The sequence below is a fragment of the Pistacia vera genome, unplaced genomic scaffold (genome assembly GCF_008641045.1).
Source record: "Pistacia vera cultivar Batoury unplaced genomic scaffold, PisVer_v2 Contig487, whole genome shotgun sequence".
In the NCBI taxonomy this organism is placed as follows: domain Eukaryota; kingdom Viridiplantae; phylum Streptophyta; class Magnoliopsida; order Sapindales; family Anacardiaceae; genus Pistacia; species Pistacia vera.
The window spans coordinates 1130884-1153412 of NW_022196320.1; the positions used below are offsets into that span (position 1 = coordinate 1130884).

Genomic DNA, 22529 nt, shown 5'->3' on the forward strand with positions numbered 1-22529 from the left:
AAATACCAGTATTTTGATTTTGTCTCAAACTAAAATTACTTGAAGGTTTTACAAAATATCTAGCCTTTGTTTGTCTCATAATACAAATTTCAAAATGTTTGATTACAATAAAATTTGTTTTAAATAATTTTTTTTTTTTTTGGTAATCGGAGTGTTCGGATCAATTTGCATGCATCTTAATTAATTTTCAGGATCTATTGAATACCCTATAATTTTAAAATAATTATTGCGGACTATCTAGTTATGTCCTTTTTTTTAAATGGCTAGCTTTAATAAATTTTTAATGTCTTAACTAAAATATAATTATTTCTAAAATTGATAAAGCAATATTTCAACGTCTATTATTTATTTAATCATGTTTAAATTATTTCATTTATACTAATCTCATTTCTTATAATTATAATTTATTATTTAGCTATTTTATCTCTTTAAAAACACAATTATGATATGTTTTATTATTTTTAAATTCAACTAAATGTGTAACTTTGCTTGGGATAGTATAATTGTAAGTTAATTTGGTAGATTTGGATATTTATTGAGTGAAGGATTTAAAAAATTTGTTGAATTGGTAAGTAATATAAGGGGGTAAAATAAATTTTTAATTTTAAAATTGGATGAAGGCTTGACATATCACTAACGTTGTGAGTGTTTTTTATATATTTATAATAAAATGGATGAAATAGATATTAACCAATCTTGAAGAGGGTAACATACACCTGATAACAGCTCTGTTTGATAAATTTTGTAGAATAGCATTTTTGAAAAATATGATAAAATTATGAGAAGATTTTAGTACATCTTTTAATAGCATTTTTTAAAAATATTTAGATTATTTTAATCCCTTAAGTTTATTAATTTAACTAAATATTTTTACAATAAAAGCTTATAAATTGATTAAAACACTTTTATTTATCCACATATTATTGAGAGTTTGCTACCAATATTAAAAAATGGTTGAAATCTATCGAAATGACATATGATTAATTAGATCTTGCCGATCATGTATTGATTTGACTTTTTTGGATCATATTGATTACGACGATTTTGGAGAAGGACTGGTTTTGGCGTGTAATGAAGTTGAGATATGATTGGAAACAATTTCAAAATGGGTTTTGGCAAACCCTTTTTTTTTTTTTTTTTTGGTTTGGAAGGGGACTGATGTGGCAAGATTGGATGTGGTTGATTTGGAGAACGACTGGTTTTGGTGTAATGAAGTTGAGATGGGACTGAAACAACTTCAAAATGGGTTTTTGACAAGAGTAATGCTATATTTACACTATTTTTTTTACACAATTTTATAAACATCATGATGTGGTAAATGGGTTTTTGGCAAGAGTAATGCTATATTTACACTATTTTTTTACACAATTTTATAAACATCATGATGTGGTATATGCTACAACCACACAAATTCTATTATAATATTAAAAATTTAAAATAATTAAAAATTTGTGTGGTTGTAACATATGTCATATCATGATGTAATGAAAATTGTGTAAAAGAGTGATGAAAGTGTAACATTACTATTTTGACAAATTTTTTTTTTTTTTGGTTTGGAAGGGGACTAATGCGGCAAGATTGGATGTGGTTGATGATGTGACATCATTTACATCAACTGCCACATAAGTCAGGATAAGAGTGTTAGTGAAAGTGTTAATTGATGCAGTATTATTTTAAGAATAATGTTATGTGTATTAACTAAAATTATATTAATTTAAGTACAAACTGACATGATAGATCTCTCTTATTATTACGTTAGTCCCTCTAAAAGTAAAAAAAAAATAAAAAAAAATTTTAATTATTAATAGTTAGATTAGAATAATTTGATTAATAGATATAACATTATTCTTATTTTAAACCATTCTTACTAACAATCCTACAAACTGACGTGGTGGCCCATGTGGCAAATGCCACCATCTGCCACGTCAGTTTCCCACGATTTAAGATAAAATAATTAAACCCGAAATCCCAAATTGCCTCCCAAATATTTCAACCCCTAGACACAAAAAACAAACCCTAAATTAAGAACCCAGTCCCCTGAAATTGGAAAATCATTCGCACCGCCACCCAGGCGCACCCCCGCCGCTGCCGTCGTCGTCTGACATAAAAGACGACCAGCATCGCCGGCTATCTCTTGTCTTCGCATTCCATCATTAACTCCGGCCAAAAACGACACCATACATACAACAACATCACCAAGACGAAGATGTTGTCTCTTTCACATGCGCTCTCGCTCTTTCCAATAGGGAGAACGACATTTTTTGTTGTTGTAGATATTCGGTCAATTATAACGAAACGGTGGTCGTGATGGCGAAGAAGAGAAGAGGATTAACTGCACCTCTAACGAATCGTAATCTTCAGTGGATCTCTACCATTTTTTCAGCGTATTATTCTCTCTTGATTCACAGAATTTATAGCTTATATCAACTTTATTGATTAATATGGTTTGGTTTGTTCATGAAGTGCGTTTTGATGAGATATGAATTAATTGTGTAGTGTTTTGATGCTTACGAAAGGCGCAGCTATTTAGAAATTGTTTCTTGTTCCGGTATGTGCTCTCAATTCACCAGCAAGTATCATCTCTTGGATAAAGTAGCCATTTTCGGGATATTTGTTGTTATTTTCCATTTTCGTGTGATAAATTGTATTAGATTATAGCATGTGTGATTCCATTTTCATTTTTTGTTTTAATGTTTATTGATGTAGGAAATATTTTTGTTACTTGTGCCCATAAATTTGTCATCTTTAATCTAGTCTGGGAAAAAAAGCTGAAAAATAGTGCTGTAATCTGGAAGGACGATGATTTTAGTTGTCTAAATCTGGACTGAAGATTTTTAACTTTTCGTGGACTGGACGGTGATGTCCTGCTATATTATCTCACAATTGAGACTGTACTCTCTTAAATTTTAGGATTGGATTTTGTAATTTGATTCATAACAATGGCAAAATTTAAAGGTTGTGTTTGCAGTCCCCTTACAGTTGCTATATTTGTCTTTATTTGTATAGGTGAGCTTGAGTTAGTGAGTTACCATTCACAGCATTCTCTTGCTTCTTGTGACTCTTATGTAGTCATAACCGAAGGCAATAGTAGTTTGTGTGGGAATCATGAAATTGTTGCTTTTTTTTTTTTTTTTTTTCCTTTTCTCATCTTGGTAATTTTTCATTTTATCACAGGACGCAACAAGGTGCGATTATCTCCTTGCTTATTGTAGGATATATCTTGCTTTCCACATTTTTCACGGGCAGGAGCTGCAAAAAGCCTTTGACCAAGCTCATTTATTGCCACCTTGGCCATTATTGTATCACCATTGTCTCAGCTTTCTCTTGATCTGAAATCATAGAGTTTTTCTGTCAACATCTTAATTCTTTGTCCATTTAAAGGGTTACTGGAATAAGAGAATCATTACGATTTCCGACTATATAATTTTGTCCAATTTATAAATTATAATTATTCAATACTCCTGTTCTTGGTTAGATTGTAAACTATAGTTAAGAAATATAACTTATGGATATATTTGAAGAGTTTTTATTTACTGTCTCGTTGAATTAATTGGAGTTGGGTTTGTGATTTGGTTTTCATAGTGGTTGTTGGCAGTGTGCGCGAGTTGTTGATTGACAATATGAGCTGTTTTTAAAACCGGACCGGACCGGCCGGTCCAACCGGTTGAACGGGAACCGGTCATGTGTCCGGTTCGAGTCAACCTTAAAACCGTTATATGTAATGAACCTGCTTTAAACGGATGTTTGCAACCCAGATATTGACCGGCGGAAAAACCGTCCAAATCTAAAAACCCCTAATACACGAAAGGCCCTTTCTCATCCGTTCAGTTCTTCTCTTTCACTCTTTCTCAATTTCTTACGAAAATTTTCTCATTTTCTCTCTCTTTGCGAAATTTATCAGCTTCTCTTGTGTTGTTCTCGCGAAAATTTCTCTCTAAATCCCACCCAAATCGCATCTGAGCTCTCTGAAATCGACGAACGCGTCTTCCTCCCTTGTGGAAATCGACGATGTCTTCCTCCCTCGTGGAATCGAAGACGTCTTCCTCCCTTGCCGACGACGACGACACTCTGTTCTCGCTGGAAATCGACGGCAACAGCTCCATTCGTTGACGACAGCTCCGTTCCTCGATCCAGGTAATAAACAATTAATTGTTTACATGAGATTGATCTCTTTTCTAGATATTGACCAAGAATATCTGATTGGTTTTTGTAGTTGTTGTTTTGGCCTATTACTTTGATGGTTTGGCATTATTAGTGATGTTGTATTTCTGAGTAAATATGCTAGTTACATGTTACAGGGTTCAGCTGAAGTTGTGTATACCAGAAGAAGTGATGCATTTGCGGCTCTTAAGCGGTATAACAATGTATTGCTTGATGGAAAGCTCATGAAAATTGAAATTGTGGGCCCCAATGCGGAAGTGCCTATCCAGTGGCGGATCCAGGAATTTCACTCGATGGGGGCAAAAAATAAACAAAAAAAAATTTTTCCAAAGAGAAAAAGGGAAGAGAAAAAGGGAAAGAGAGGTTTCCGCGTGTGTTTTGTTCTGGTACTGTAAGAGTTCAAAAACCAAAAAAGCTTTTCTTTTCCCAAAATGTCAAAGTTATATAGTGGGCAAAATGTCAAACTCTTGTGGGGGCAAAATGTCAAAGTCTTATAGGGGGTAAAATGCAACTAAATATAAATATTTATACAATCCGAAGTTTTTTAAAGTTTGAGTGGGGGTCGTGGTCCCCACTCGTCATTAAGTAAATCCGCCACTGTGCCTATCTCAGCTCGTGTGAATGTGAGCGGAAGAGGACTGTGGTTATGACGTATGTGGATATTATTTATTTGTTTATTATAGAAAGTACTTATGATTTACTGATGTTGTGATGTTAAGCTAATTGACATTATCTATTGTGTTTACTGGATTTGTGTCTGGTGATTCAAGGGTTTCAGGGGCTGGTTATGCTTTTTAAAATCAATGATTATGGTTGTTTGATTTGCTTAGATTTATATGTGCCTGTTGATTGAACCAGGATCAGTAACTATTAGTAATCTAATATTACTTGAATAGAAATTACTGATAATAGGAGAACTGCCCATATATATACCTCTCCTGGAACTATTATTCTTGAATTTATTTATGATATTAATTGATGTATTTATTGCACGTTTACTTTAGTTTGGCATTGGAGGGGCTTGGTGTTATGCAACGGAAACATAAACTCTAACGCTAGTTATTGAATATAATAATAAGTAGTAAAGCATAAATAAATAGCCAAAATTAAATGCAAAAATAAAGAATAACAGGAATTAATGAGGTTTGGTATTGAAACCTACGTCCTCGGGCGCTGCAAAAGAAACTCCACTATCTCCAAACAATATTATAAACTTTTGAGCAATACAACAAATACCCAAAACAAAGGGGAGATACAACAAAGCTTGCAAACTAAAGGGTCCTTAAAGAAAGAACCCTAAATAAAAGAAGTATAACGGAATTACAACTTGGGATACCAAATAACAATGATTTAGGTCCTTATATATAGGCCCCAAAAGTTTCCCACTTTTCATTCCTAAGCAATGTGAGACAAACTAACATTTTGGCCGATTACATATAAGTCCCTAAACCTTTTTCCATTATCACTTCTAACCCCATGTGATTTGCTAAATGAGCCATTTTTCCAACAAATCTCCACCTTGGCGAATTAGCAAACCTTCAAAGTTTTGTATTCTTCTGTCAAATTTTGCAACACCTTCAAATGCGCCAAAAGGCACAGTCAAGCTCGTAGGGTGTTGATCAAGTTCAAACAATAAATGAACTTGACCCTTGTCACTACTGAAGTCAACTTGTCTGTAGGATTATCTTCTGTGCCAATCTTCTGGAGAATCATTTTCCCATTTTCAATATAATCCCACACAAAAACTAAACCAATATCTATAGTACATAAAATATACTGTAGAAACCATTTCACAACTTGCAAATGTCCTTTACCAGGATCATGCATATGCCTGCTCACCATACTAACTGCTTGTGAAATATCAGGCCTTGTGTACCTATGGCCCGTCATACATTGATCAAATCGTTTGTACCACTGTCTTGGTGACTGCTTCAAACTATATAACAATTTCTTCAATCTGCACCCCCAATTTTTCTTTCCAGCAACCCTATAATCATCTGGCTGAGTTTTGTAGATTTCCTCTTCACACTATCATGTGAAACGTGATTTTCACATCCAATTGAACTAGTTCAAAATCAAACTATGCCACCAGGTTAGCAAAATTAGAATGGAAATACTTTACCACAGGAGAAAACACTTCACTGTAATCAAATCCTTCCATTTGAGCGTATCCCTTTACTACCAACCTAACCTTGTGCCGAACATCTTCTCTATTAGAAAATCCCTTCTCTTTGCATTCACCCATTTACACCCAATTGCCTCTTATGTAGGGATCGCATTTCACATTCATGGTCGGTTTCCATGATTCACAATTTGAACTCCTACCTACTCTTTATAAGTAGTAGGAATATCACCACCTACGATTGGAAGGCATAAGCCACCATATTAGCGAAACGAGAAGGCTTGCGAATTTCTCATCTTGGCCTATTGTGTGCAATCGATTCCTGTTGCTGAGGAGATTCTTGGGTTAAAATCTCCTTTTCATCTATAGTATCCACATTACACTTCAAAATCACTTTCTGTCTTGTGGACACTATCTGGTTCAACTGTTGTTTCAAACTCCACCTGTGTCGGGTATGCCCGTGATGGGAATGCAAAATGTCATATTTAAGCCCCTTATGTTTAGTCTTTTATATGTATTGTTTCCTAATTGTCTCATTATTACTTTATTTTGGTTTAGGAAGCAAATGGAGGTGTTAATTGAAAAACGGAATTAATTAGGGAATTCGGATAGTTTCGCCACTGCTTCGTATTCTGGGCATAATTCTCTCATCCAAGCTCCGATTGAATGATTCAAAATCTTGGAACGCTAAGAAAGAGAATACAACTTTCATGTTTTGAGTTTTGAGAGATACTGGCTGAATAAAGGTTGTAATCGAGCTTGAAGTTGACGCACCTGCATTACCGACGTCCTGGAGCGTTCTGACTTGTTAGGCAAGTCAGTCTATTATTGCACGTTTTGAAGACATACATGCTGTACGAAATTACAGCTGGAACACCCCTTTCCTATTTTATTAGGAATCTATTTTATTTTATTTCCGTTAGAATTAAATTAGGATTAATGTTATTTTAGGATAGGAGAATATTTCTTTTAGGAGATTGAGTGGATTCGAATTCTAAAATTGGATTTTAAAGGGGATCAGTTAGGTTTGGGGACCACGCCTCTCTCTTCTTTCCTCTCTGGAATTTTTCTTTCTTTTTTGAGCTTTTGTTGATGGCCATGAGCGGCAAAACTTTTGTGACTTGGTCGTCGAAACGGAGACCTTGGAATCAACCAACTGTGAGATCTAATCTATTATTTAGTGTTCAATTTTCGTGTTTGAGTATTGAATGTTATTCTGTGCATATTTTCATGATTGATGCATTTAATTACTAGGAGGCCTACTAGTGTATTATTTGTTGAAATCTACCCGCTAAGTTTGATATCAAATCCGTAATTGTTTGATCCCTCCAACTTGTGAAGCAATTAGGTTAGTAATTTGCTGCGTCAGGAATTAATAACCTTATGAAGACATTCAACTAAATTAAATACAACCGCTTGTGTTTGTGTTGTTTAGCTTCATCGATCTCTCTAATTCTTAAGGCTGCCACTAGATTAATCTTGAGCGCTTGTCTAGGGTTGTTTAGGGGTAGATTAACTAGGATCGCTTGTTTCCTGATTAATTACAATTAGGAGAGATAGGAAATTAGTTCCAACGGTGAATATTCAATGTGTGAATTGATTATCTTCGCATCAATGATCATTGTAAGATTCCAATGGTGGTGTTGACGGAGACCATTTTCGTATATTAATTGATTTCGAATTGAACTGTTTTTATTTTTGGTCTTTGCTAAGAATGTTTCCTATTTTACACAGAACCCCCCCAGCCTTGTTCACATAACAGCAAATTCACTAGACACTTCGTGGCGACCCTGACTTACACTACTACGTGTATTTTTAGGTTTTAATTCTGGGTGCCTACGACAGCACGCCACTCCGCACACATATGTCACAGCTTGAGCATATCTAAATCTGCATCCTCCGGTATCTTGCAGCCGTCGTTCCAATAACTGTACTACCATTATAGTAATACAAGTTTGTTTCCTCTTCTGTCTTTCATACCACAAGAGCTCTTGAAGAAACTTTTAGAATTCCTCTAGCATATTTACCGTGAAGCCTTTAGATTCCAAGGCTTCAAAAGAGATGAGATCTTTTTCAACTTCGGTACATACCGAACATCTGTCAGTTCTAGTTGACCATCTGATCCGAATGAACCTATCCCATTTGTTTTACAAGCATCATCAGGCCCTATAAACAACTCCACCACGTTCTTCAAAATTAAAGAACCAGTCCTGGTGAGGACGCATATGATAGTACTACCTGAATCCATATCCTTCATTTGATCCAGAGGTGGATGTAGGCTACTAGACAGAAATCTAACTCATCCTCTTCACGCTCACAACGCATGCATCGAAGTAGCTTTGCCCTCTTTCTTTTGCAACTTCGGACAATCTTTCTTCCAATGCCCATTTTCACGACAAAAGGCACATTGATCCCTATTGGTTTTCCCTTTGAGCGAGATCTTCCTCTTCTCTCCTTCTTATGACTCTGATTTTGACTCCGCCCTCTTGCTACAAGAGCTTCTGCTTACTTTCTCTATTCTCCTTCTGATCCTTCTTCCGAATTTCATGATTGGACAGAGCAGAACAAACTTCTTCAAAGGACAATTTTTCTTTCCCATGAGAAACTGTAATACGAAGATAGTCCAACTCATCCGAAGAGATCCAATTACACACATAGCCTTATGTTCATATTTGAATTTTTCATCCAAATTTAACAAATCACCAGTAATCTGTTAAATGTATCAATATGGCTACTGATATTCGTACCAGGTCTCCACTGAAGACAAACATCTTTTCATACATAGAGCCGATTCTCATTACTTCTCTTCATGTATTTGTTTCCCGCCTCCATAACTTATTGGCAGACGTCTCTTTCATGAATGGACAGGTCTCAACTGAAGACAAAACAGTCTTTTAATCAAATAGAGCCGATTCTCATTACTGCTCTTCATGTATTTGTTTTCCAGCGCCTTCCATAACTTATTAGTAAATGTCTCTTTCATGAATGGATATTTCTGCTCTCTACAAAGCATGAGCGAATCATCCCACACGCTTTTACATTCCCCTCACCCAGTCTTTCTCATTGACATCTTCTGGTTTTTCCTCTTCCAGACGATATCTAGATCCTGCTGATACAAATTATCCATTACCTCACCTGCCACAAGCCAAAATTATTTTGGCTATCAAATTTTTCAACATCAATTTTTGCATTTGCAACTATCATCTCTTACTGGTGCGGATGGTGGTGCCGCAGACGGTGATACCTCGACGATGATGCCATTTATGCCTTACTCAATTGGCTTGGTAAACAAAATTCACAATAACCAAGCTCCACAAATTATTATATTCAATAGCTAACCAACAAATCAACAATAGCCCTAGGTAGTAGTAAGTGCTAATGATTAAATACGCACCAGAAAAATTCCAGGAAACAATGGAGGGGTCACAAATGGTCCCACTTAAAATCCAGTCCCTTAGACTTTTATCATCTTTTGACAGAATTTCCCTAGACATGCATATAACCATACAAATAGCTACTCACTGTCCTAAACCTAGGCTCTGATACCACTTGTTATGCAACGAAAACATAAACCTAACGCTAGCTATTGAATATATAAAACAAGTAGTAAAGCATAAATAAATAGCCAAAATTAAATGCAAAAATAAAGAATACCAGAATTAACAAGGTTCGGTATTGAAACCTATGTCCTCGGCACTGCAAAAGGAAACTCCACTATCTCCAACAATATTACAAACTTTTGGCAACACAAATACCCAACACAAGGGGAGATACAACAAAACTTGCAAACTAAAGGGTCCTTAAAGAAAGAACCCTAAATAAAAGAAGTATAATGGAATTACACTTGGGATACCAAATAACAATGATTTGGTCCTTATATAGGCCCCAAAAGTTTCTCACTTTTCATTCCTAAGTAATGTGGGACAACTAACATTTTGGCCTATTACATATAAGTCCCTAAACCTTTTTCTATTATCACTTCTAACCCCATGTGATTTGCTAAATGGCCATTTTTCCAACACTAGGCTGTTCACATTTGTGTAATTTTTTTTTTCTTTACTATATTCCTTCTTCCCTTCCTTTAAAAGTTCACTTTTTTCTTATTGAAACAATATCTTTCTGATACACATATATAATTAATTGAACTGTGTTTTTCTTTGGGAAATATCTAGTATTGTTGGTCTTGACTATACTATTTTTTACCAAATTGTATGGTGTTTTTTTATGCTTGATGTGAACATATCAAAAGTTTATATTTAGAATAAAAAACTGTGGCTCCTAATGTGGAGAATCATATTAAATTTTGAAAGTTGCTTCTGTTTTTATCACCCAGATGAACTATATAACTCTAGTTTACTATATATTTTGGTTTATACCCTTCAAAGTATAGCTTGTAAGGTGCTTTCTTATAATTTCATATGTAATGTAATTCTATTTCTAGTTGATTTGAATGTTATACTTGTAGTCTGTACTGATGATTGATATTATGCAGGCCAGGATCAGGTCGTCCAGCGAGCTCTGCTGTGATAAATCGTGGTACTGGGTAAGTTTCTAATGCAGACACCGACACTTGCCTGGTTTCCTGTTTACATTTGCTTATAATAATTGTTGTGGTTTGCCATTATCAGAAGCTTTTCTTGGTAGTTAGTCTTATATTTTTTATCCGGAATGACATATGATACATAATGAAGTGTTTTTTTTTTTTTTTTTTGATCTAGTCCTTGCCAAAGTTGATATGGCCTGTGCTTCAGTAACTAAATCTTGTGCATGGGATACATTTTACGTTAGGAGACTGTTCTCTTTTCTTAAGATAGCAAAGCAGCTGGTTTACATGAGCACCCCACCACTTTTCATTGCTTAGTGCATGTTTAGTAACTTAAAAGTTTTAACTTATGATTTCTATTTTTTACTGAAATTTGTGTAGATGATGGTTATGATGATGATGATAGTGATAATGGTGATGAATTTTGATGTTAGTGTGTGAAGCTCAATCAAAATGGAGACAGATCAAAGAAAAAAACACTTGCATCAAATGTTTTGTTATTAATTATTATGTATTTTGTTTTGTCATTTAATATGTAAATACAACATTATGTTTGGATTTGGACTTTGAATTGTTGTTACATACTTAAATTATGTTAGGATTATTGTTGAATTTAAACTTTGAATCATGTTGGATATTAATTAAGTTGTTATTAAAAAATAGAAATCTAAAAAAGGAAGTTTTTTTAAAAATGTTTTGATGTGTGATGATGTCATCGGTCCAACAGGTTGGACCGGTTGAACCGTGACCAGACCATCAGAACGGGTTGCCCTCTGGTCCGGTTTTTAAAACAATAAATATGAGTATTCGAAGTGGTGCTTGGATTTGTTGGGTTCACGATGGGAACAATTTTATCAAACTAGGTGGTAAATAGGTCTACATTTTCTAGTTTACCGGTTTTCTGGATTGCTTCCATTTGAGGTTTCTATGCAACACTTGAACCTGAAGAAACCAAAAGCAGGATAAGATTTTCTTTTTTCTTATGTTCTTAACATTAAAGGAAAAGAAGATGCTGAATTTGATGCCAAAGAATTATGAAAAATTGAAATCAAAGATCTTTCTCCATTAGATATGTCATGCATGTAGGGTTGCATCCAATTGCAGCCAACATATAGAAATTAAAAATATTAGCAAGTACATTTATCTATCTGTAGAGAGAAAGAGCTACAAATAAATTGAAGCTAGTGGGCTAACCAAGCAAAACAAACCCAAGCAACAAAGAGCACTATTTTAAAAATCGGACCGGACTGGCCGATCCAACCGGTTGGACCGTGAACGGGTCACGTGTCCGGTTGGGTTCACTCTCAAAACCATTATAAGCATTAAACCGTTTTAAACCGGTTAAAAACCGGATAATATTACTAAACCGCCGGTCTAACCGGACCGGCAGAAAAACCGGTCCATATTAACAACCTAAATCCTAAACGCGATGCAATCATTCTCACGCCCCTTTCTCGTCTTCTTCAATCTTCAATCTTCAGTTCTTCTCTTTCTCCGTTTTCCTCACGAAAATTTCTAAGCTAACTCTCTGTTCTTTGCGAAAATTGTAACGGTTTCGGCTCTGTCTTCTGTTCTCTCTGAAATCCCACCCAAATCGCGTTTGAACTCTGTGAAATCGACGACGTCTTCCTCCTTCGCCGGAAATCGACGACGGCAGCTCCGTTCCTCGCTGGAAATCGACGGTGATAGCTTCATTTGTTGACGATAGCTCCATTCCTCGATCCAAGTACGCCATTCCTCGCTCCCTTACATTTAAGTTAACACCCTTTAACTTTTTCAATCTAAAGGCAAACCATAGCTAAAAGGTGTACAGCTATCAGGTTTTTTAGTCTAAAATTGTTAGGGTTCTTNTTCCTAATTTTGAAGGACGAAATTACCCTCATTCATATTTCTTTAGCTTCTTCTTCAAAATGCATTTAACACATTTTCCATCACTATAGTTCCTACCAAATCACTACATTTTTTTTTTTTTTTATTATCTAGAGGTAATATTTTGAAGAACAATACTACATTTACAAAAAAATCTTATAAAAATCTCCATACAAAGTAATGTGACAACAAATGAATGAAAAAGTGAATATAATGAATTTGACTTTTTATTTCACTCTTCTATTCATTTTTTGCTACCTCACTTTGTATGCAAATCTTTGTAAGTATAGTATTATTATATTTTGAATGTGTGATTTTATTAAGATCTTGGATAATTAAAAGATTGACAGAAGATATGTTAGTTTAATTGAGATCTTTCAAAAAAAAAAACATTGTGGAAAAAAAAGGTGAAGACCAAAAGTGACTGATAGAGAATCTCAATCACCGATAGGACTTACAAGAGGAATCTGTAATTTTTCTATTAATAACCGTTTAACCGACAGCAAGTTATTGATCACCGATAAAACCCATAGGTGGTATCGAATGTACTATAAATTATAGAAGAAGAAAAATAAAATAGGGGAATTTGAAAGGGTACTTATAAGATTATTTATTTACCTCGAAAACATTGCTTAATTTAAAAAAAATAAAAACCCTTCACATATGAGTTTAATTATCAACCTCTGAGTTTATTTCATATACTCTTTTATGAGATTGTTTAATATAACATTCTTAAGCTTTTTGAAAATCATCAATAATCCCTTATAATTATTGAATACTTTCTTAAACTATTAAAAATCCCCCTGCTTCAGGTGAATTATCAATAGTTATAAAAGGTCTTTTTAATAGTTTCTAAAAACTTTGAATGCGCTTAAAATTAAGGGTCTATTTGGTTAATTATTCTGATACTTTTTAGAATAATATTTTGAAAAAGGTTAACTTGGGCGAGTATTACGATGTAGGATTTAGAAATTAATAAAAATATTTCATGTATTTGTTTATTTACTAAACACCCCTATAATAAAATATTAAAAATTAATAAAAACACCCCCAATCTACCCATTAAATATAGACAGTCGGCCACCACCTCCGAAGGGTTGTTGGGCTAAAAAATATATTTAGGGGTGTTTAGTTAAATTAATAAATTTAAGGAGGTTTAAAAAAATTAAATAATATTTTGAGAATAAGTTAATTTTACTGTTTAACTTTATTAGAAATACTAATAATAGTATTCCTAAGAGTAAACCAAACGGACCTAAATGATTTTGTAGAGTGCGTTTAAAATTATCCTCGTAAACCCCGAAGTAAAAAATAAAAACAATTGTATTTAAAATTCTTAAAAACGTGGGCTCCAATGTAATTTAAAATTCAATATAAAATTACCGACAGGTCCCACACTTCTTATTATTTAATCCCCATACCGCGCGTCTCTTTCTCTCGTAATCAAAACCAGTCAAAAAGAAATACTCAAACAGTAAGTAACAATGGCGTCACTGACTAAACCCTTATCCATCTTCTTCTTCTCCACTCTCCTCATCATCTTCACCTCCTCCTCTACTCTTTCCTCCTCCACCCCAACTCCGTCGCCATGGCCGCCGCAATTCCACGCGGTCCTTTTCATGAACTTCACCGGAACTCTCCAGATGATCGATCTCTGGTACGACTGGCCCAACGGCCGGAACTTCAACATAATTCGGAGCCAATTGGGCGGCCTCCTTTACGACCTTGAATGGAACAATGGGACGTCGTTTTTTTATTCGTTCGAAGGGAAGAAGGAGTGTCGAAGTGTGCAGCTGGAGGTGGGGATTCTGCGGCCAAACTGGCTTGAGGGGGCTGAGTATCTGGGACAGCGACACCTGAATGGGTTTGTTTGTAATGTTTGGCAAAAAGTTGGGTTTCTTTGGTATTATGAAGATGTTGTCACTAAGAGACCCGTTTGTTGGGTATTCTACACTGGTATGTATTCAACCAATTTCTTTTCAATTAAATTAAGATTTAATTTAGGGTGTGTTTTACTTTTTATCAAAAATAATTTTTAAAAATTAATGTATGATTTTAATTTTTTAAGTTGAATTTTAATATTTACAAATACGATATTTATATATATTGAAAGCTATAGAAAATTGTGAAAACGACTTTGATTTTACAATAGTTCTTAACAAGTTAACATTGTTTTGTATCAGTAAAGGCATTCAAAAACTGTTTTTAGATTAAAACTATTGAAAAATATGAAAACAACTTTTAATAGCTTTTTTATTTTACATTGATTTTTAAGATTGTATCGTAAACTGTTTTAAAAAACATTTTTGACTCATTATTACTAAAAAATGTTTTGTATTTCTTATTCTTAAAAATGTAAAAACCCCTATTTAAATTCTATATTAAATATTACATTATATTATTAATTAATTAATTAATTAATTTATTTTAATAATTTGCAGGGAGAGAAGCTCATGTGATGACATTTAAAGTGGGGGCAGTGCTTGACGATGAGAAATGGCAGGCCCCTGTTTACTGCTTTTCAAAGCAACAAACTAGTGAAGAATTGAAACAAGAGCAGCCCAATTTCATCAAGGGTGCTTTTGAAAAAAGATTGATTGATGGGGCTCCCTTTATGTTTCTTTGAGGGACTCAAATGTAATTGTGTTTATCATGCTTCTCCACTTTTATGATGAATAATATGTGTATTATTGTTAATTAGTACATATATGTTAATGTGTTATTATTTATATTAAATAGAGATTAATTAAAAAAAAAAAAAAAACTCAAACTACTTGGAGCTATGTATGTAAATCAAAACTAGTATAAATTAATATAAAAGTTACTTTTTAAATGAGCAGGTCTAAATAATAAATTATCTCTATAAATTCTAATAATCAACCCTAAAAAATAAATAATGTTATAATTAATTTATTAATTATGTCTAAAAATTAGAATGTAATTTTAGAGTACTTATAAGATAAAAGAGTTAACACATTAATCCCCTTTGAGGAATGATATAATAACAAAAATCTTTGAAGGTTTTTGAAATAACAAAAATTTATTTGCTGTTAATAAACTATTATAAGCCATTAAAATTTACATTATCATGAGTCAGTAAATATTATCAAATTACTTTTTTACTATTTATTTTAATAATTAAAATTTAATGAAGAGAGATTTTTGTTATTATATCATACCTCAAGAGATTAATGTTATTAACTTATACATAATGTTTAAATTAATTATACTCATTAATTTTTAAAGTTAGAATCCAATTTTAGAGTCCTTATAAGACAAAGAGTTAAAAAAAAAGAATATAAAATTATCTTGAAAATGAGAGCTAAATAAAATACTATTTCTCAAAATTCTAATGGCTTTATTTAAAAATTAAATTGATAATGTTTAAATTTATTTAACTAATTATTTTTTGGAATTATAATATAATTTTAATCCTTATAAGATAAGGAGTAAAATAACAAAGAGTTAATAAGAAAAGTCCTTTGACGAATGATATAATAATAAAAGTTTTTTTGAGATTTCCAAAATGATAGAAATTCCTTTACTATTATTAAATGTTATAATTTATATTGTTATGAGCTAGTAAAGATTACGAATTGCCCTCCAACCATTAATTTTAATACCTAAAATTTAACTAAAAAGATTTTTTTTGTTATTTCTTAAAGTTTAGCGGAATTTTTATTATTATATCATACCTCAAAAAATTAATACCATTAACTCAATAATAAATAATAAAATTATTTTGAAAATGAAAGGTCTAAATAATAAATTATTGCTAAAAATTCTAACGGCTATATTTAAAATTAAATTAATAATGCTTGAATCGATTTAATTAATTAATTTTCAAAATTATTTATAACTATCTAGAAAATGAGCAAAATTATTTTAATAAATTATTTCAACATATTCTAACTGATATATTAAAAATCAGTTATTTTAGAAATTTAAAACACAATTTGAGTCTTTATTACAATAATTTGAATCTTTATTACAATTAAAAAACTTTTTTTTATCGCCTAACGTCACCCCTCTCCAACCGTCGTCGAAGCCCTAGCCACTCTCCAACGCCGTCATCAACATGCCGCCATCCCTAGCCAACCATCCTCATCGACGAGCTCCAACTCCTTTCCGATCTTCGTCCTTGACAAGAATCAGTCCCTCCTTCAATCGCTGTTGCCGACGATGCCAGAGCCACCACTCGTAAACTATCCGATTCAAGTGTTCAGTTGGTGTTCTTTATTTGCTGATTTCTTTTTCTTCATTTTCTAGATCCTTCTACATCTTCTGAAAGTTTCAGTAGCTGAAATTACCATCTTGCCCCTACCGAAAACTATAAGAGAGAGACGAGAAAACCTATTGCTCACTGAGTCGCTAGACGAGAAGAAAACCTACTGACTCACTGAGTCGCTAGAATTTCAACGTCTCGAAACGCTTTGGATCAATAATGACCATAATGCAAACAGAATAACAGTAGTATGTTCTTCTCTCTCTGATGTACTTACATGAATTTTTAATTTTAATTTTTATTTGGATTACATTATGATTTTAAATTGAAAATTGTTTTAATAGCAAGCAAAAGCTTGCTGCTCTTCTGAAATCTACTGTCGATAAGTTTCAGCTTCTTCCTGAGTTTTGAAGGTAAACTAAATGTATTTTATTTTATTGTATTTATTAATTTATTTATTTTTTCGAATTTACTCTTACAATTTTATATTATTCTTATAGGTGAGAGGATTGGTGAAACAACATTTGGACTCGTTTAGTTACTTTGTTAATATTGGTGTAAAGAAGATTGTTCGTGCCAATGATCGCATTGTGTCGGGAATTGATCCAAGTATCTTCCTTAGGTAAAAATGTATGTACCTTGCTTTGTTGTATTTCGTGTAATGATTGTTTAGGATCGGTATGCAGTAGAACAATGCTATTTTAGGGCATTTGCTGTCATGAATTTCGTAGTTTCAATGTTTGATTGCTTGATTTCAACAGATGTTATTTGTTAAGAAATTTATTTACGGTACTACTTGTTAAATTTATTGTTTCAATTTTTCAATTGCTCCGGATGACTATATATATATATATATATATATATATAGGTGTAAAATATGTTAGAATTGGTCAGCCTTCTGTGACTGAGGATGGTTTGAGTGAAAAGCTTAATCCTCACATGTGTCTGCTATGATATGACATATGTAATCAATTTCTAATTTATATGCTTAACTAATGTGTAAATTGCATGTATACATCTCATTTACTATCCCATGAATATGCTTTAATTTTAGGTGTGCCGCACTGATATTGGTTAATATTGAATATATTCAATGAAGTCATGCTGAAAAGACTATTATGGAGAAGGTAACTAGTGATGTTGTGGTAATTTTATTTGGTATGGACAACGACACTATGTGTGTGTCTGCGTTTTTTTTTTCCTTCTTGCAGAACGATATTATTATTGGAAGAATGCCTGTAATGCTGCAGAGTTGCTTCTGTGTTTTACATGGAAAAGATGTGACTGAACTTTCGAGACTTGGTTTGTTTGCATGAGCATTAAAATTTATGACGTGTATTTATTTTGGGTCCATGCTTCTTTAAGCTGCATAATAATTATTATCTCTTTTGCCTTTGACTTAGGTGAGTGCCCTCTAGATCCTGGAGGATATTTTATCGTTAAAGGAACTTAGAAGTTAATACTCTGATCATGCTTTGGAATATTAATACAAGAGAAAGTGTTGGTATGTTAAACTAACCATGTACATATGTGTGAACATATGATCAAGGGGTTTGGAATTCTATGCAATGTTAGATGCCAAGTTTTGCTATTCCTTTTGCTATTCCTAGAATAGGTAAAGATAAAAGTGGAGGAAACAATTATTAACGGCACAATAACTAGAATCTTGGTTGATACCATTTGCAATGATGGCCACTCTTATTGATTTTGCTACTGTGTGAACTATTTTTTAAAGGGTTCTAATCTTTTGTTGATGCAATTAAAATGTGCTTTGAATTGGAGGATATAATCTAAACTATTTTAATCTTGTAAGGTGAGAGAGAAAGAATCAACTATATTTATTTTGATGGGACATGAAAAAAAATTTAAGTTCTAGTAGGAACATTCTAGTTAGCATACATTTAAAGTCCCTTTATACTCTGATATCTTTCTTAGTCATACAAAATGCTGGCGGGAAGCACTGAGAGTTTGTCAAGAAGGAAGCATAAACATGTAAAATGTAATTGACATAAAGGATAAATGATAGTGAAATTGACATAATAAGATAGATGAAACATTCTATTGACCGTTAAACCTGAAGACTTAAAACTGATCACTAGCACTAGCATTTATATTCAAATATGTTGCTTTAAGTGTATATGTGAATATTCAATCAACTTGAATATGAAATATTTTATTGATTAAAAGATGTTAGATATTACTGTGTCAGCCTTGAGTTAGTCATCTTTTTGGTTTGCATTTCTCGAATGGATTTTATTGTTCATGTATTTTATCATTTCATGCAGTTTGTGAATTTTACTTGGCTTGGGAAGTTTTGTTTCATCCATAGTTTTTCTCTAAAGTGTTTTATTTAGCTTAACTTATTGTCCTTTACTTTGGTATTTGGTTATTAGGATTTAATGACATCACATATCTTTTAAAGGTGATATTAATGCAAGAGCAACTTTCAAAGAATAGAATAATTATTGATATTGACAAGAAGGGGAAGTGAGTAGTTTGTATGGTTTTGTATGCTTTTTCCTTATACAGTGTTTGATTCTTCCTTGATCTTTTTATGTAGGATAAAGTTATATATACAAGTTATGAGGCTTTCTTGGCTCAATTTTAAGTGATTTAGTTGAGTTTTTCTTTTGTTTGTTTAATTTTTTGATATTAATTGCTATTCATTATATGTTTATCCATTTTAATGTGAAGTTGTTTCTTGTTTCTTATAAAAAAATTATCCATTCATCCCATTTCTATTGAGAATTGTATTCTTCTCTGATAGGAACCCACTCCAATAACTCAACAATTTAGGCTGGGCCATGAGTCTTTCATGGGTTTGGGTAGAACTCTCCTTGGAATACCTGCTTGCCAAACGAGGGTGTTCAAGCCTTTAAAACCCACATGCCCACCCTTTTCCCTTTCAATGTGGGATCCTAACATTCCCTCACGCTTCGAGACCCAACGCCCTCGTTGGTCTTCTTTTCAGAGAGCGCCCGCCCTCATAGGCCTTTGTTGTCCTCCCTTTGGGTCTTACTTCGCCTAGAAGCCTGTCAACAACTCTCCTTCTCAACCCCTCGAGGGGCCCACTGGGCCCTGCTGCATGGGCTCCACGTCGGCCTCTTTACCCTTTGGGTGACTTCGCAGATCCCCTTTCCTTGGGATAGCAGCCCGAGCCCAAGGTCAGCCTGCCACGCTTGTGCAGGATCATGATCTGATACCAATTGATAGGAACCCACTCTAATAACTTAACAATTTGGGTTGGGCCATGGGTCTTTCATGGGCTTGGGTAGAACTCTCCTTGGAAAACCGGCTTGCCAAGGGAGGGTGCCCAAGCCTTTATAACCTACATGCCCACCCTTTTCCTTTTCAATGTGGGATCCTAACATTCTCCCTCTCCCTCTATTATTTTCGTTTATTTCTTATTTCATTTTGCTTGTGTTATTTTAATACAAATAGCTTTTTTGATGTCAAACTATTAAAGTGGCCAAGTTTTAATGGCAGCGACATATAACAATAATCTAAATCTTTAACAGAGCCAATCTTCCCCCATTGAAGAAAAAACACTATTTAGATTGGGATGCTTTTGTTTGTGTTTCGATTGTTGGTGTTCTTTTACTAGCAGTCGTAGATGCTTAGTGGTTGAAAGAAGTAGCTTGGATTTGGGAAAGCTTGTTCAAAATTGCTTATCTCATGTCAAGTTTATCACATAAAATTTTATCAGTGAGAATATTTGCTCATAGTCTATTATCAAATGGCTAGATGTTATCTACCAATTTAATTTGGTGTCGCCGATGGAAATTTGGGACATTTTATTTTAACATCAATGTTGTTTTATATTTTAGTTTGAGATTTTGGTGGAATGTTTGTCCATGTTTCTTTGACTTGTATTTTCTAGTTAGCACTAAATTTATCATCATATAGGAAAATAGTCTTCATTTGAACACCAAGATCAAATTAAGTTTATTAATTCAAGAAGCTAGTATAGGGAAGTACTCTCTCTTTCACTCCCTTGTGGCCCCACACTCTTCTAATGTAGATAACTAAAATATTAAAGGATAAGTAAGATTTAGGACAATTGAAATCAAAATTCTGGCCCACATTTGTTATGAGCTTTTTTAAGCCGGTTTTCTAGCGTGGTTTTAGGCCTATTCAGAAAGTTATCTAAGTTTTTGTTACATCAGTCTTCTCCAATTTTAGGAAAAATAGTGTCTTTGTGTTCTTTTAATTTGTTGGATCTGGGCTATAATTATTGTTACTGTACTTGTGGATTGAACTTAGGAACTTGGTTTTCAAGGACAGAGTTTGGAAGAATGGTGAAATCTGTTTAGGTTTCGGAGTTGGTTTTGGCTTCAAGGTTTCTTTATTGTCTGACGTTTGAGTTATACGGGGCCATATGGACCGCTAGATTCCTTTTAAAAATATGACATTTTTTTCTATTTCAATGTTAGTAGGATAAGCTTTTGTTCTTAGATGGAGTTTTCTTGTGTTTTCTTGATATCTTTGTTCAGTGAATGCGCTTATTTCACGGACTTTAAATTTTGACTTTGAGAAATCTCCTGTTATAGATCGCAAATATTCTTAGTCCTTAATATTTCTCATGATGTCATTTATGTGTTTTGGTTTGTCATCAGCTGTTTTTAGTATAAATGCATTTGTTACAAGTAGTACTGAGACAGTAAAAAGCAAAATATTTATTCAGATGGAGAAGGAGAGAATGTATTTGATCCTCAAATTAGTTTGTGAAAAAGGTTTGTAGTCCTATACATATAGTTTTGATTTTCCTTTCTTATCATTTTTGCATATATCTCTTTTCAAAATATATATGGGTAGGGTTTTTCATTTTATTGTTTCTTTTTGTAGATTCCTATAATAGTTATCATGAAGGCATTGGGAATGGAAAGTGATCAAGAAGTTGTATAAATGGTTGGAAGAGATCCTTGATTTAGTGCCTTACTTTTGCCTTCGATTGAGGTAACTGGTCTTGGACTTGATGTTTATTGTGAATGCTTGTAGTATATATACTAAATGGAGGGGGTTATATTCACCCAGAGAACTACTTTCAACATCCTTTTTTTAAAGTCCACTGATTATCAAAATTGAAAAAAGTTAATGTTTACTTCACAAATCTTCATATTCCAACAAAAGAATTTTTTGGAGACAATCACCTCTTCATTGTTCTATGGCTTCAAAGTTATGGGCTAGAGTTTGTACAGAATCCAGTTACTTACGGAGATTTGTTTTGCTTTTTGAGAAGGAAGGAAGTCTAAATCTCTTTGGAGGTGTGTAGTATTTGCTTTTCTTTGGGTTATATGACAAGAAGAAAATAATCATATATTTTTTTTTTTTGAGACATGAGATGATAATAATGATTGGCTATTAGACCAAGTTAGACTTTTTGTTTCTATTAGTGCTTCAGTTTTGTTCACTTTCTATATTTCTTGTATCTCAACAGTACAACCTAACTAAAATATATACACAGACTTAGTAATTACAAATATACCCTTTACACTGTATATACATAGTTTCCAAATCTCCCTCTCAAGCTGGAGCATATATATCTATCATGCCCAGCTTGTTACAAATATAGGTTATCCTTTTACCAACTAGAGACTTCGTGAAGATGT

At 33.3% G+C, this 22529-nt stretch overlaps 1 protein-coding gene and 2 long non-coding RNA genes across 7 annotated transcripts; all 3 read left to right on the forward strand.

The window, feature by feature from the left end:
* Positions 1-4788: 4788 nt before the first annotated feature.
* Positions 4789-11240, forward strand: LOC116104897. Its single transcript, XR_004123971.1, has 3 exons — positions 4789-4812; positions 10776-10826; positions 11208-11240. It is a non-coding gene; the product is annotated as an uncharacterized LOC116104897 (long non-coding RNA).
* Positions 11241-14135: 2895 nt separating this feature from the next.
* On the forward strand, positions 14136-15364 carry LOC116104891 (uncharacterized protein At4g14100-like). Its single transcript, XM_031391332.1, has 2 exons — positions 14136-14651; positions 15137-15364. Exons 1-2 carry the CDS (start codon positions 14180-14182, stop codon positions 15319-15321), a joined length of 657 nt encoding a protein of 218 aa, XP_031247192.1. The 5' UTR covers positions 14136-14179; the 3' UTR covers positions 15322-15364.
* A 1299-nt stretch (positions 15365-16663) lies between these two features.
* LOC116147007 lies at positions 16664-21918 on the forward strand. Of its 5 annotated transcripts, XR_004130604.1 has the most exons (5): positions 16664-17168; positions 17265-17333; positions 17421-17550; positions 17975-18047; positions 21547-21743. It is a non-coding gene; the product is annotated as an uncharacterized LOC116147007 (long non-coding RNA). The 5 variants fall into 5 exon arrangements; XR_004130607.1 differs by lacking the exons at positions 17975-18047; positions 21547-21743 and adding an exon at positions 21766-21918 and having other exon boundaries at positions 17421-17542; XR_004130603.1 differs by lacking the exons at positions 17975-18047; positions 21547-21743 and adding an exon at positions 21766-21914.
* Positions 21919-22529: the final 611 nt, after the last annotated feature.

Coding starts and splice junctions, on each gene's coding strand:
- LOC116104891 (XM_031391332.1), top strand. CDS start 14,180: ATGGCGTCACTGACTAAACCCTTATCCATCTTCTTCTTCTCCACTCTC. Junction 14,652..15,136: donor TTGTTGGGTATTCTACACTG/GTATGTATTCAA, acceptor AATAATTTGCAG/GGAGAGAAGCTCATGTGATG.